The sequence below is a fragment of the Pteropus medius genome, unplaced genomic scaffold (assembly GCF_902729225.1).
Source record: "Pteropus medius unplaced genomic scaffold, Ma_sr-lr_union100, whole genome shotgun sequence".
Classification (NCBI taxonomy): domain Eukaryota; kingdom Metazoa; phylum Chordata; class Mammalia; order Chiroptera; family Pteropodidae; genus Pteropus; species Pteropus medius.
In genome coordinates this window covers 27266118-27281908 of record NW_024352787.1, presented here as the reverse complement: position 1 = coordinate 27281908, position 15791 = coordinate 27266118, and the positions used below count along the sequence as shown (strand labels likewise).

General features: G+C 32.9%; 1 protein-coding gene and 1 pseudogene across 2 annotated transcripts in view; one reads left to right on the top strand and one right to left on the bottom strand.

The window, feature by feature from the left end:
- BAZ1B (bromodomain adjacent to zinc finger domain 1B) overlaps window positions 1–15791 on the bottom strand; it is a 58381-nt gene that overhangs the window by 33256 nt on the left and 9334 nt on the right. For both annotated transcript variants that reach the window (XM_039849210.1, XM_039849211.1), the window contains exons 4-6: window positions 10795–10996; window positions 7552–7673; window positions 5289–5486 (exon numbers count right to left, since the gene is read on the bottom strand). In XM_039849210.1, the coding sequence (XP_039705144.1) occupies window positions 5289–5486; window positions 7552–7673; window positions 10795–10996 (522 nt within the window). The remainder of the gene's footprint in view (window positions 1–5288; window positions 5487–7551; window positions 7674–10794; window positions 10997–15791) is intronic.
- Window positions 7292–7410, top strand: LOC120591881 (uncharacterized; annotated as a pseudogene).

The window sequence follows — 15791 nt, the reverse complement described above, 5'->3', positions numbered from 1 at the left end:
TTATTGTTCTTCTAGCTGGCTGTTTTTGGGTTGTTCCTCAATTATCATCCTCAGTATGGGTTGATAAACAGGTTTCATAATTTACAGACTATAAACATTATCAGTGACTCAAGGGACACTATCCCCCAGAAGAAGCAGAATTTCTCAGTTCTCATTCCCCAGAAACAAATTTCAAAAGATTAAAAAGAATAAGCAAAAATAACTTATTAAGATTCAAGGACAGTAAGAGTACCAAAGAAAACCGTATTTCAAAATAAGCCTACAAATCATAGGGTTAGACCCAACACGACCCAGGCAGGAATTAAAGACAAATATGTGCCTCCCAAGAGTTAACTCTCCTCCTCAGCTAGTCTTAGAAAATCTTCAGAGTACAGACAAAATAGACTGATACTTTTTCTAATGCTCAGGATAAGTTAGACTTAAGTCATTCTAAAATGAAATTTATCACTAAATTTCACTAAATAAAGAAGAGTAAGTTTCATTTTTACCATTTTAAATAGATATGTTTTAATAGGGTCTATTATAATTGGGCCACTTCTTAATTTACTGATTATGTTTCTATTTTAAAAGTCACTCAAATTTAGCATAAGTTTCTTTAAATTTTTTCTACTTAGAAGCATTGCATTATGCAATATGATACAAGAAAGAGCTGGGATGATTTAATCATGAGAGGGTCCAGCTACTCTTTTTTATTTATAAGGTGTGGTTTTTGCCAAGCCACACTGTGTAATTCTTTTTCTCTTAAAAATGAAATAAATTAACTCACCCAACCCCCTCCCAACAGGCCAGCTCCCAGCGTGAGCAGTCCTTCAGTAACTGGATCATCTCAGCATAGGGCATGCTGGGCAGTCACAGCCAAATGGGAGCCAACATGGCTGGACTCAGGGGGATCTGAAAAAGTATAAAACCACTTATGTGCTAAGGATCTCCCCTATCCCCATTCAGCATAAGTAATCTACTAGAGTAGTCCATAGGAAGGGAGAAAAGAACGGACATCTGGATTAGCAGTATTACAGTTTTTGGCAAAAGCCATTCCTAACTGCTAAACAGGTAAAAAATACCTGTCTCAGCAATATGAGAGGCTGTAAGAAAAATAATATATAATCAGAGAAACAAACTCAGAGAACCAAGGCAGTAGAAGAGGTATAAACAGGGTCTACAATGAATAAGTCAGCTTACACTTAACAAGCCCTTCTTCTATACTTGTTCCTTGTCACTTGGAACAAACTGCCACCACGCATAAGGAAATCTAATAAATAAGATAAAAATAAAGAAATTTTATTTATAGTAACTCATTCAGATGCTAAATTTAACTTAATAGTAAACAGCAAGAACCCTAAATTAGAAATTTTTGGCTGTCTATATGGATTTTTCATTCACTGTTCTTGACTGCCCAAGGAATTATGTTAGGAGTTTTAAGGCAACATTCATATAGTGGGTTTGTCTGAGTCTAGATGCCTTTATCAGCAAATTTGTGAAATGTTACTATAAAATATTTTTCAGTGTTTTGAAAGTTAATTTTTTAAAGCACTTCTGCTCTTGTCTCCAACTCATATAAATAAACTTCAGAGCCAAAATTTAAAAAAAAATCTTAGGGCTCTCAAAATTTATTTGAAACATCAGTTATTAGAAGAAACATCTCTAAAAATATATAATTATCACTAGTAATGACACAAAATTACATCATGTACCTTCTGATGTCACTGAGAAGAACATAACATCATTTCTGTGGTATTTCTACCAAAAATTCATAACCTAAATTGAATCATGAAGAAATAAACCCAAATTTAGGGGCATTTTGGAAAAATTGGCTTGTATTCTTAAAAAATGTCAAGGTTTTTAGAAGACAAAGAAAAACTGAGGGATTATTCCAGATTAAAGGGATTAGAGGATACTCAAGAGACAACATGTAAATACATAATACTATATTTGATCCTATTAAAACCAAAAATTTTTTAAAGGGATTTATTTGGATAAATGGCAAAATTTGAGTAAGAACTATAGATCAGATAATAGTAGTGTTTCAATGTTAATTTACTGATTTTGTTAACTGTACTACAGTTACATTAAAAATATCCTTGTCTTTTTATTATTTTTCTTTACTTCTTAAATTTAAAAAAGGTTAGACAGAAAATACCCTTGTCTTTAGACAACACATATTCAAGTATTTTGTAAAAGGGCATCCTGTCTTATCATCTACTCTCAAATATCTCAAAAAAAAAAATGATTTGTGTATGTGTATATAGAGAGAAAATAACAAAACAAATGTAAATGTTAACGTTTGAGGAATCGACTGAAAAAGTACGATCTACTTGAAAAGAAATTATTTATAGTATTTTTGTCAACTTTTCTATATGAAATGATTTCAAAATAAAATGTTTTTAAAATGTATTAGGAGCCAAATTAAATCAGTCCAAATTATTTCAGGATTCCAAATGTCAAACAAAAGTCTTATTTTCTTGTTACATCTCTATCCAAAAGCTTCCTCAGTAGGATACAGCAGTCCAAAATAAGAGTTCAAATATTACCAAGAGAATAACAAAACACTAGAGCTGCATGTATTAGAATAGAAAATGAACTAAGCCGATTTCATCTTAGATGACAGTTATCACTCAATTACCCTGTAAATCATTTCTCCAAGTCATTAATTGGCCTACAAAAAATTGTTATCCCTAAACTCAACCACAGCTGCATTTTTCTTGAGGAACAGAACTTCTTAAAGAAATGAACTCACTAGCTATGTTCCCATTACAGTTATGTGAAACATCACAGGACATAAAATGAGTAAGAGTATCTGTAATTTATATTCTAGAGTTTACTAGACCACAAACACACCCTCATCATCACACCACGCCCTACTCAGGTAACACTCTCTTCTCTCACGCCCAAGCTCTCCCCATCAGCCCTTTCCTAAAACTATTACTCAGAACTTGCTTCCTCTCTCCAGATCTCATCTCTCTAGATCTCATCTCTCAACAGTTGTATTCAGCAGCCTAGTAGAACATTAAATTCTACAAAACACAAAGAGAAGACAAAGAGACAAAAAAATGTTTTACCTACTGATTTTGGGACAGATCATGTGATCAGGTCTAATTTTCAATGCATTACTTAAAATTTTCTTTAGCTGAGGAAAGAATCCAAAGCACTGTTTTATGGTCTATTTATCTATGCCTTTACTATATTCTGTCCTGGCTGATACCAAAAGGTCTTAAAGAAAACTAATTTTACGAATAAACAAAAAAACACTTATGTAAAACTCAGAAGACAAAATTCGGTAAAATATCAAATAGTACTGGGGAATAAGAAATCATTGTTTAAGGTAGGAAAAATAAATAAAAAGTTAAGTATGTGCTCTTAATTTTGTAGATTAGTATTTTACAAGAGTCTCAATTTCTCTTACTAGGTAGAACCACTGTCTTCTTATAGCAGTTTAGTCTACACAAGCTTGCATGTTCAAGACTCAATCTGAATTACAGCCAAATTTCATTAAGTTAATATTTTAGGCCCTCAATAGGAAATTTGAGTAGCCATTTTCAGAAATTGCTTTTCAAGCTATTTCCTGGAACTGTAGTCTCTGGCTCCTACAAAAAGTAAAGATCAGCTTTTTTATTCTTATAAATCCCAAAGACCTTTTATCCATAAATTCTTAATCTTTATTTCATTTAACACACTTGAATCATTAAACTAAAATACATTAAAAGACAACTATAAAATTTAAAGAGGAAAATATTAAAGGACTCAAATGATAACAAGTCTAAAACTCAATCAAAAATGATTTTATATAGGATTCTCATGCAATACATATAGTTATTTCAAGTTAAAACTACCAAAAGCTGTATCAATTCAAAAACTACAGCAATGAAATAACAATGAATTAAATTTCCCCTCAGTAAATGAAAATATTAAGAAACAAATTTAGATTTACTAAAGTGCCATGGAAAATTTACTCCTGATCTAGAAAAAAATAATTCCTGAATTTTTCTTTTTATACAACTAATAAAAATTTAAAGAGCATAATGAAAGATAATGCTTGATCATGCTTATCTCAAATAAGAAAACATGTTAAATGCTCAACTATGGTTAGAGGTCTTTATCAATGTTTGAAGAAATAAAATCATTTCTCAATATTACTTCTGTCATCAAAATCAATTTAAGATATCTAAGGTGATTTAATTACATGACTCAAAATAGCCTTAGTATTTCACAATTAAAAAGGGGGGGAAGGGGGGTTGCTGGAACCCTTAGTTTTAATGGACCAGCAGCCCTCTTCTGGTCTCATTCTGGCCCAGAGACCAAGATGAAAACATCAGTATACAAATAAGTAAATTTACCACCAAAGATGCATAAATACTCTCATAACCTACATTAAAAAATCTTACTGGAGAAATCCTGATATAGAAAAAGACAATTAGAAATCCGAGGCCAGGGGATGGCTGCATAGTATAGTGGTTAGCACATTTGCTTTACACGCAAAAAGTCCTGGGTTCACGCCCCAGGTGGAGCCACAGACCATACCCTGGGTGCGCCAGGCCCCTGGGGTGCCAGGTGTGTGAGACGAGATGCCCCGCCTTCAGAGATCTAGTTCTTAAGGGGAGATGGCAACATCCATAGGTCAGGGGTGGAAGTGCGGGGGGAGAAATAAAGGGGAGAATTAAAGGGGAGGGAATCCGAGGCCAATGTCTTGGCTTTTGCCATTCATTTTCTGTCGCTTCTAATTAGACTAGCCTCCATTTCCCATCTGGTAAGTAAGATTTACACACACGCACGCACACACACACATCCCATGCAACTTCAGAAGAATGTTTTGAAGATCAAATGAGATAAAGGAAAAAACACGTTTTTAAGAGGGAAATTTAAATTTTCTACATTTTCTAATAATCTCTCACACGAAGTAATACTCAGAAATTCTAAGTCCTTTTCAAGGATGCCAGTACATTTAATCATCTTTTCTGATACACAAAATCAGTTTTCATGTTTAGAAATCAATATTCAAAATATTTTTTGTATTTATACCATACCTCATTCCAAGAAAGATCTGAGCCAAAAAAGCATATGCATGTAGTAATTTTTTTTTTTATAATTATGCAACCATATAGGGGAAATTGTCAATGTGGCCTCCCCCACACATCATAACCTATGTGAGATAAACCTAACATTTTTTTAATGCATTATGTGATGTGAGAGTTCAAAATGTGCTATAAATCTAATCTTATTGGAGCCATCTAAGAAAATAAATTCGTCTAATATAGTGCTCTATCCTGCTGTCCAAAAATTAACAGTGACCTTACCTTGTATGGATCAAGTAAAAAGTCACTGAACTTGCTGGGCAGGGAATATTTCTTCACCAATTCATCTTCTACCACCCAAGGTGCATTTTCACCAGTGCCAGCCCGTAAGGCGTTATGCCGTATAAAATATCGAAGTATCTCCTTATTTGGTGGGCGTTCTGTACGAATCAAGCTGTCCGCTGGCACATTACTGATGATCTAGGTTAACAAATATAAGTAACTCATCACTGGGTAAAAAGCAATTAATCAATGAGAACAAAGATTTATATTCTCTCTAGAAAAATCATAATTCCTTCTATAAAATAGGGCTATAAACCAGATGAAAGGAAAAGTAGAATAATTTTCAGAGACAGAATGTTAAAGGTATCCCTAAGAATTTGTCAATATGTATCAAAGCCCTAAAAATATGTATACCCACTGAACCAGCAATTCCTCTTGTTAAAATTTAGTAAATGGACAATCATCATCAACTACTTACAAAAGCAAAAAAGGGGAGGGGACTATATAAAGGCATATCATGAAGAGATTCATTTTTAAAGTTAAAAGACATCTATGTAATGGACACCATGCAGCCATGGAGGAAAAACATTTATCAGGACAAATTATCGGAATAATCTACAGTGCAAATTAAAATGCAAATGCATAGGCCTCACCCCAAACTTATCAAATCAGAAGAATCTCTGGCAATAAAACCTGGGAATCTACATTTTTAATAAACTGTCCTGGTGACTATCATATACACTACAACTTGAAAATATTATTTTGGAAGAAAATGTAATGACAATACAGATGCTCACCAGACAGCAAATGAAAAAAGCAAGCTACAAAATAATATGAATATTCCTTAAAAGCTAACCACCATTAACTACATCTATATTCATCAATTATCATCTCTGAGCATGAGGTTAGAGGTATCTTTTTTCTTATTTGTATTTTCTATCTTCCTATAAACACTATTTACTACATGTGAAACAAAATTTATATTCATCAATAATATAAATGATAACTAAGGAAATGGTTGAGACTCCCTAGAAATAATGTTTTAACTAGCACCTTGCTGAATGAAAGATTAAAAAACTTAGTAAAAAATTGTATTTAACGTCCAATTTTCAAATATAAAGAAATCCTAACAATCCAGCTATGTCTTCAGATCACTAACTATGAAACTAGTGAGTCAAAATGGTATAAGACTTGTCAACACTGTGAGGTGGGAAAAAAAATAACACTCTAAAGCAGCAAAAGATCTGGGTTATAATCCTTCCCAATCTTCTTTGACAGAATTATTATTTTGCAGGCCTTACCTGTTTCTTCTACAAAACAGTTAAACATGAAGAAAAATGTGCAGCTGCCTTCCACAGCCAACTGCCCATCCTGCTTCTTTCTAATTGTAAGATTTTACATACAGGTATGTGAGTATCTGAAAGTAATATGCCATATTTCATGGAATCTGAGATCTTATTAATAAAAGACATCATTTTATGTACCACTGAGAAAAAAATTCTTGCCAACTGATTTTAAGATATATGCTAAGATGTTTTTAAAAATATGAAAGATGAACATCTTAGAATCGATAAAACACAGTACTCAGTTATTTTAAAGGTATTTACTATTTTAGATTAGTAAATCTCCATAGATTCCTTGTAAAAGCACAGATTAGTATTGATTCATTTTCTGTATTTAACTACATTAAAATTGCTCTACTTTTAACTGGGAAGAGCTATTACCTCAGGAAGTTTGTAATTTCCGAGAATAGATTCTTATCTTTCAAACAAACTAAGTTTGAAGCTCAAATGCAAATTATTCTTAACCCTAATAATTCCTATTTTTTTAAAAAAAAAAAAGGCATGTAATCTCCTAGGAAAGAAAAAACGAATCAATTTGAAGTCATAATTATTAAGACTAGAAAACCACTCAGAATTTGTTATAGAAACACATTCATTTACATTTTTTAGTACATTTTCTCTGAGAAAACTAGCTCTATATTTTCTTAAAAAACATGTACTGTCTATGGCCATGCTACCCTGAACAAGCCCGATCTTATCTGATCTCGGAAGCTAAGAAGGGTCGGGCTTGGTTAGTACTTGGATGGAAGACCACCTAGGAAGACCAGGTGCTGTGGGCATAAAAAATAAAAAAACAAGGGATTGTAAGCTGACAAGGTCCTTGCAATCTGTGAGGTCAACCAAGGGATGCCTCGCCTAAAACATAAAAAAATAAAAAACATGTACTACATGTAAGAGATAAATATAAAGTGCCAACTAACCTTATCTTCATTTTGTAGTTTCACATCATATTTGTGAGGCAGAAATTTTGGAGGAGCCCATTTCCTTTCTCCTTTTTTTAATGAAGTAGGCAGTTTTCTTGGAGATCTACGTGCTCTGTCATCTATCAATAGAAAATCAATAGAAAGTTAGTGAAAAACATAATTCTTTTAATTCTATCCACTTATTCATTAATAACTATTTTACTGAATACCTACTCTGTACCAGGCACTGAATAATGGGGCACAAAGATGAACCATAAAATCCTTACCTCGACTAGCTAAAAGCTAAAGTCTACAGGAGGAGTCAACAATTATAATACAATGTGGTAAATACTGTAATAGAGGTTGGTAAAGAAAAATATTATGAGAGAGAAGCAATGTCTAACAGTCTGGAAAATAAGCAGGAAAGGCCTAAAAAGAATATGACTTGTTCAGAGACTTCAAGTAATAAAGTATGGGTGAATATGATCTAATTAAAGTAAAAAAAAAATCAGACTAAAGAGTTAAGTAGGGAGCAAATTATAAAGAACCTTGTATACCTTTTAAAGAGATTGGAATTTGTCTTGTGGACACTAGGGAAAGAAAGGATTTTTAGTCTAATTAACCAGATGTACATTTTGGAAAAATCACTAGTATGAAAAATTAAGAAAATACTTTCAGCAGTTAGAAAATGAATAAAATGGTAAGGCTGAAGATAAGGAAATCAGAAGATAAGGAAATCAGAAGATACAATGCTAAATATCTGAATTAATGCTCCTGGAATGGAGAATGAAAGAGCCAAGAAGTATCTAGAGGGACAGATTTGGTAACCAACTAGATGTGGGAATGTTAAAGGTTTCCAAGTTCTCTGCCTTCAGGACCAAGTAGATGATGATGTCATTAACTGAGTAAGAAAGGTAAAAAATAGCAGGGTTCTTGTTTACTTGCCTTGGAGAGACAACATAAAGAGATGATCAATTTAGCTTTACATGTGTTAAATTTGAATTGCCTGAGACAAACAAGTGAAAACTAGATCTAAAGTTAAGAAATTAAACTAATCTACGTTTAGGAATCATCAGCCTATAGACAGATTAATAGTTTAAAACTGAGAGCATGAATGAGATACAACAGATTTGTATTAAAAAAATAAAAAGGCAGAAACAAAACCCTATGGAAAAAAATCTAAGGAATAGCAGGGGGGGAAAGGTAAACAACAACAACAACAAAAAACAGAAAAGTAGCTGGAGAACTAAGAGACTGTGGTATCAAATAAATTAAAAGATATGATTGAGACCAACAGTGTTAATTAAATGTTAACAGAAAAGCAAAACAAAGACTAAGAAATCAGTGGATTGGCAATTAGGGGGTCACCTATAATCATATTAGGAATAGTTTCAAGAGTAAAGAAGCCAAAGTTAGACTGTAATAGAATAAGAAATAAAGTGATGGTCAGAAAATGGAGAAACAGTCTTAAGAATCTTGGTTTGAATAAATAAGATAGAAACAGAACAGAATTGAGGGAGGATATAATTTATTTTTAAGAAAATGGGACTTTATAAATCAAAAAGAATCATTAAAAAGAGGTTAAAAAAACACTGTAGAGTAGAATAATAAAAGTTAATCCAACTCTTGAGAAAGTAGGAGGGAATGGGATTCAAAGCACAAGTATCTTGGCCAGGAGGAATGATAGCTCCCTTCTAAGATGGAGGAAGAATATAGAAATTTATAACAGGGACGTTAAGAACACAGAGCTGAAAAGTTCCTGCCTAATATATATTTTCCCCCCATAAAGTAAAAGGCAGATCACCTGGTGAGAAAATATTTTGCATACTAGAATTTGTCTATCATTTTTATGAAAATTCTAATCAATTTTTCCCCTGAAAACATTCAGAGGACATCATAACACTAATTCTTAGCCTGCCCTCCACTCTTTCCACATACTAGCAATAACATTATATCTCAATAATTAAAAACTAAACTAAGGCACACAACACTCTAAAAAAGAAGGTGAAGCCTAAAACTAGGGGTTCCTGGTACATAACGCTTAACGCATGAAATTAACAATTGTAATACATCATTGGTAGTCCAATAATCTGATTCTACAAGAAAAGAAGTGTTAGAAGACATAGCATCACCCAACACCTCACCAAAACATTTTATCAATGTCAAGCCTTGGGAATTGTAAGTAATGTACATATCAGAGAACTTCAGAATCAAAAAGAAGAGAAAAACTGGAAAACATAAGATATTAGCATTCATAATACATAGTGAAAAACAAAACTGAAGTATCCATTAACCTGAAACTAATATAATGTTGTGTCAACTATAACTGAAAAATAAAAAATTATTAAAAAAAAAAGTGAAATAAATAAAGTGAAGTTATTTATCAACAACTGGGGTGGACCAGCTACAACAACAGTATCTAAAGTTTCCTAAGGATGTCCTGATGTCCCTCTAAAACCATGTGCACATATCCAAAACATGTGAAAGACACAAAATAGAATGGAAAACAGGCAGCATAACACTCTAATGTAACATTCTAATTCAAACTCTGTAACACTTAAATATGAGATAAAATTATCTGATCCTCTAACAGTAGAGAGGGATCAAAGTACATAAACTCTTTGAGTACTCATACTTTGAGACAAAAGAAATCTATTCCAGTCAAATTCCTTATTTACAAATATTTTTTTAAATGAAGGCTTCCAAGGCCGAGTAATTTTGCCAGTGGGCTATGTCTCAGTTCTTCAACTTTCAAAACAGTATTGTTAGAATCGCCAAGTCACTAAATTTTTTTTTAGACATCAGTTTCAAAATTCTGGCAGCTTCCATCATAGAGGGACTTAAGTTATAGAATATAAATAAAAGGAAATATCTTAAAACCACCACACTGGCTTGCAATGTGAAGAGACATGAGATAAGAATTTGTCCCTCCTACCCTGACCCCTCCCCCACCACACACATTTATACATATTTCCAACATAAAGAGAAAAAGCAAGCAAACTTTACCATCTTGAGTAGCTAAGTATGTATACATAGATTACTAAGCAACTAGAGGAAATGACTTTCCAAAGGCCTTAACTATACAGGGAGATTTACAAAGTGTTGTGGGTATTTAAGTTGTTTTCTGAATCATAACGAACGAAAGCAAGTCTATTTATCTATCTCAAGACTCAATTACAAGTTTAGTAGCCAGAGAATGCAAAAAGAGTTGTGTATAATAAAATAAATGGAGTCACGTAGGAAAGCTGGCATTATACATACTAATACTCTCTCTCCTTCCTTCATCCTCTTTTATAATTGCCTCCTTCTTCTGATGCTCCTGAGCGATCTGGCCAGAATTCTCTTTGTCACTTGAAGGAGAATCACAGGCACCATCAGATTTCTTCTCAGTGGCCTCTTCATCCACTTTCTCCAAAGGATGAATCTTCACAATCCTCACCTTGAGCATTTTTTCCTTCCCAACCTATAAAGGAGACAGGAGAGAGAATCAGAGATAATAAAAGAACTAGAAATCTAAAGATAATACTTACAATATATTATTCAATATACATTCCACCTTACCTGACAAAAATTCACTTAAACTCGAAAGTAGCCAAGTATAGTGATTTTTCCAATTTTATTTCCCAGACTTCTAGGTTAAAATGTGACATCTTAAAAGAATAAAATGACCACAATCTAGTTCATAATTCATGTACCAATGTACTAAGCCCAATGGGCAATCACTGCACAAACTTCAGAGCTGTGTGATTACAGTTCAAGAATTTCTACTTTATAAAATACCAATGATACATAGAGATATCCAATTATTCCAGCGCCACCTACTGAAAAGACTATCTTTACTTCACTTAATTATCTTTCCACCTCTACCAAAAAACAGTAGTGTGCGTGTATGTGTATATGTATGTACGTAAATATGTAGGTCTATTTCTGGATGCTATTCCATTCCACTGATCTATTTGTCTACCTTTACACCAATTTCACACCATCTTAATACTTTAAAATTTAAAAGCGCTAAATCAGATAGTATTAGGTCTCTAACTCTGTTGTTCTGCAAAGTTGTTTTGTATAGATTCTTTGCATTTCCAAATAAATTTTATAATCAGCTTGGCAACTGCTACAAAAAAGTTGCTGAGATTTTATTGCAATTGTACTGAATACGAGAACTGACATGTTAATATTAATTTTTCTTACTCATGAACAAGTGCTCTCTCTCCATTATTTAGTCTTCTTTAATTTCTCTTAGCAATGGTTTATAATTTTTAGGTAGAAGTCATGTATGTCTTTTGTCAGAGTTACTCCCAGAGTAGTTCATATTTTTTAATGTTATTGAAATAGTATTGCTTTTTTAAAATTTCAATTTCCAACTGTATTACTAACATGTAGAGATACAAATTGGTTTTTGTATATTTATCTTGTATCTTGCTACTTTGCTAAACTCATTTATTAGTTCTGGCAGCTTTTATGATTCCATAAGAATTGCTAGACAGACAATCATGTCTAGAATAAAGATAATTTTACTTCTTGTTTTCCAATTTGGATGACTTTTCTTTTTCTTAACATACTACACTAGCTAGAAACTCCAATACAGTGTTAAATAGAGTGAAAGAGAAGACATTTAATCTTTTACCATTAGGTATGATGTTAGCTGCAAGTTATTCTGTAAATATCCTCTATAATAAGGTCGAATGAGTTTCCTTCTATTGGCAGTTTGCTGAGAATTATTAGGAATTGATATTGGATTTTCTCAAATGCTTTTTGTGTAAACTGAGATGATCATGTGGTTTTTATTTATCAATAAGAATTACAAATTTAAAACCACCTCGTATTCCTAGGATAAACCCTATTAGCTCATAATGTATTAACCTTTTTAATATAGTGTTGCATTTCATTTGCTAAAATTCTGATTAGAATGTCTACGTCTACGTTCATAAAGGTGTTCTCGGAACACAGATGTTTTTTTCTTACTATGTAGTTTTTTCTTGTAACGTGTTTATGTGGTTTTGGTGTCAGTGTAATGCTGACCTCATAAAATGAATCACAAAGAATTCTGTCCTCTTCTATTTTCTGGAAGTTTGTATAGAACTGGTATTATTTCTTCCTTAAATATTTGGTAGCATTCACCAGTGGAGGATTAACTAGACCTACAAATTGGCACCTGACATGAGGTTTTTTATCTCCTTGCCTGGGGTAGTGGTCATATATTTAAGCCATTTGGACAAAGAATCTTTCAAGGCCAATTATTCAGCTGTTCCCTGTTGACTGAACTAGCTATTAGTTGCCAAGGGCAGACTAGCCAGGTTGATGGGTTTGTAAGAAAAATGTGTTTACATCTGTGTACATTTCTCAATTTGTTTATCTCTGTATTTTCCTCATGTCTGTGTATGTCTGTTTTCTTTTTTCTCTTTGCCTCTTGTGTTTATTTGGTGGGCTCGTGAATATTGAGTGTGTCTGTGTCCATTTGTATATGTCTACATGTGTGAGATTGTCTATCTATGATCACATCAACCTTGTGAAAATAAAACCCTTATCCAAAATAGGAAAATAGTAACCCTCCCTACTTCCTTTTCAAGCAACTCACTTGTTTTGCATCTTCCTTTTTTAAAATTCCCATTCCCCTACCCCCTCTCTTTTGACAACCATCAGCTTGTTCTCTTTATCTATGGGTCTGTTTTTTCTTTTTTTTGTTTTTAGAGTCCACATATAAGTGAGATCACACGGTATTTGTCTTTCTCTGTCTCATTTATTTCACTTAGCATAATACTCTCTATGTCCTTCTATGGTGTTTGCAAATGGCAAGATTTCATTTTTAATTGCTGAATAATATTCATTCCATTGTATATATTTACCATATCATCTTTATCCATTCATCTATTGATGGACATGTAAATTGCTTCCATTCATCATCTACTAATAGATGTATAGGTTGCTTCCATATCTTGGCTATTTCTAGTAATAACAGCAATGAACATAGGGGTGCATATATCTTTATGAATTATTTTGTTTTCTTTGGATAAATACCCAGAAATGTAATTGCTAGATTGTATGGCAGCTCTATTTTTAATTTTTGAGGAATCTCCATACTGTTTTCCATAGTGGCTACACTAATTTATAATCCCACCAACGGTGTATGAGGGTTCACTTTTCTCCACATCATACCAATACTTATTTGTTGATTCACTGATGATACCCGTTTTGACAGGCATGAGGTAATATCTTATTGTGGTTTTAATTTGCATTTCCCTGATGATTCGTGATATTGAGCATCTCTTCATGTCTGTTGGCCATCTGCATGTCCTTTTGGGAGAAATGTCTGTTTAGTCCTCTGCTCATTTTTTAATTGGACTGCTTGGGCTTTGATGTTAAGTTGTATATTTTGTATATACAAAAATATATCTTTGTATATTTTGAATATTAACCCTTTTATCAATGTATCATTTGCAAATACCTTCTCCCATTCAACAGACTGTCTTTTCATTTTGTTGTTTCCTTTGCTGTGCAAAAACTTTAGTTTGATGTAGTCCTATTTTGTTTGTTTCCCTTGTTCGAGGAGATATATCCAAAAAGATATTGCTAAGAATGAGGTCAAAAAAGTTTACTGCCTTTGTTATCTTCCAAGAGTTTTACTATTTCAGGTCTAACATTTAAGTCTTTAGTCCACTTTGAGTTTACTTTTGTATATGGTAAAAAATGGTCCAATTTCATTTTTTTGCATGTATCTGTCGAGTTTTGCCAATACCATTTATTGAACAGACTGTCTTTATACAACTGTAGATCCTTGCCTCTTCTGTTACTGTAGATTAACTGACCATATAAGTGAGGATTTTTCTGGGCTCTCTATCCTATTCCATTGATCTATGCATCTGTTTTTCTGCCAGTACCACACTACTTTAATTATTATAGCTTTGTAGTATACTTTGCTATCAGGGAGCATGAGTCCCACTTTGTTCTCTCTTAAGATTTCTTTGGCTATCAGGGGTCTTTTGCATTTTAGGATTAGTTTTTCTCATTGAGAAGAATGTCACTGACATTTTAATAGGGATTGCATTGAATAGGTATATATATAACTTTAGGTAGTAAGAACATTTTAACAATATTAATACTTCCAATCCATGAGACAGGATATCCTTTCATTTAGCTACATCCTGTTTAATTTTTTTCCTCAATATCTTACCATTTTCAGTGTGCAGGTTTTTCACCTTTTGATTAAATTTATTCCTAGGTATTTTATACATTATGATGTAATTGTAAATGGGATTGCTTTTCAATTTTTTCTGAATGATCATTATTGGTGTATAAAAACATGGATTTTCTGTATATTGATTCTGTATCCTGCAACTTCGCTGAAATCATTTACAAGTTCTAATAGTTTTCTGGTGGCCTTTAGGGAGTTTTCCATATATAGTATCATTTCATCTGCAAATAATAAGAGTTTTACTGCTTCCTTTCCAAATTTAGATGCTTTTTATCTTTTTCTCTTGTCTGATTGCTGTGGCTAGAACTTCCACTACTATGCTGAACAGAAATCGTGATAGCAGGTATCCTTGTCTTGTTCCTTATCTTTGGGAAAAGATTTCCAGCTTTTCACCATTGATAGTAACTGTAGGTTTGTCATATATGGCCTTTATTATGTTGAAATATGTTCCTTCTAAACCTGTTTTGAGTTTTTATCATAAAAGGATGCTGATTTTGTCAAATGCTTTTTCTGCACATATTGAGATCATATGGTTTTTATACTTTACTGTGTTAATGTGATATATCACATTGATTGATTTATGGATGGTGGACCACCCTTGCACCCCTGGGATGAATCTCATTTGGTCACGGTGTAAAGTCTCTTTAACGCATTGCTGAATCCGGTTTGCTGACACTTTGTTGAGAATTTTTACATCTATGTTCATCAAGGATACTGGCCTGTAATTTCTCTTTTTTGTAATGTCTTTATCTGGTTTTGGTATCAGGGTAATGCTGACTTCATAAAATGAGTTTGGAAGTGTTCCTTCCATTTTATTTTTTGAAATAACTTTAAAAATAAGTGATTTTATTTAGACTAAAGTTTGAAAAGTACCGGCTACTGTTATTTAGGTCTTCCATCGCATACAGCTGAAATCACTCATAACTCATATGAGTTAACAATGTAAACAACTATTTAAATATTTGAGCCTGTTTCCCATCTCAACGTTTCTGTGCAGATTCTGCAAGACATTATATTATGTAGAATGATTAGCCCAGTATCCAGTAAATACAGGTATTTAACGAAT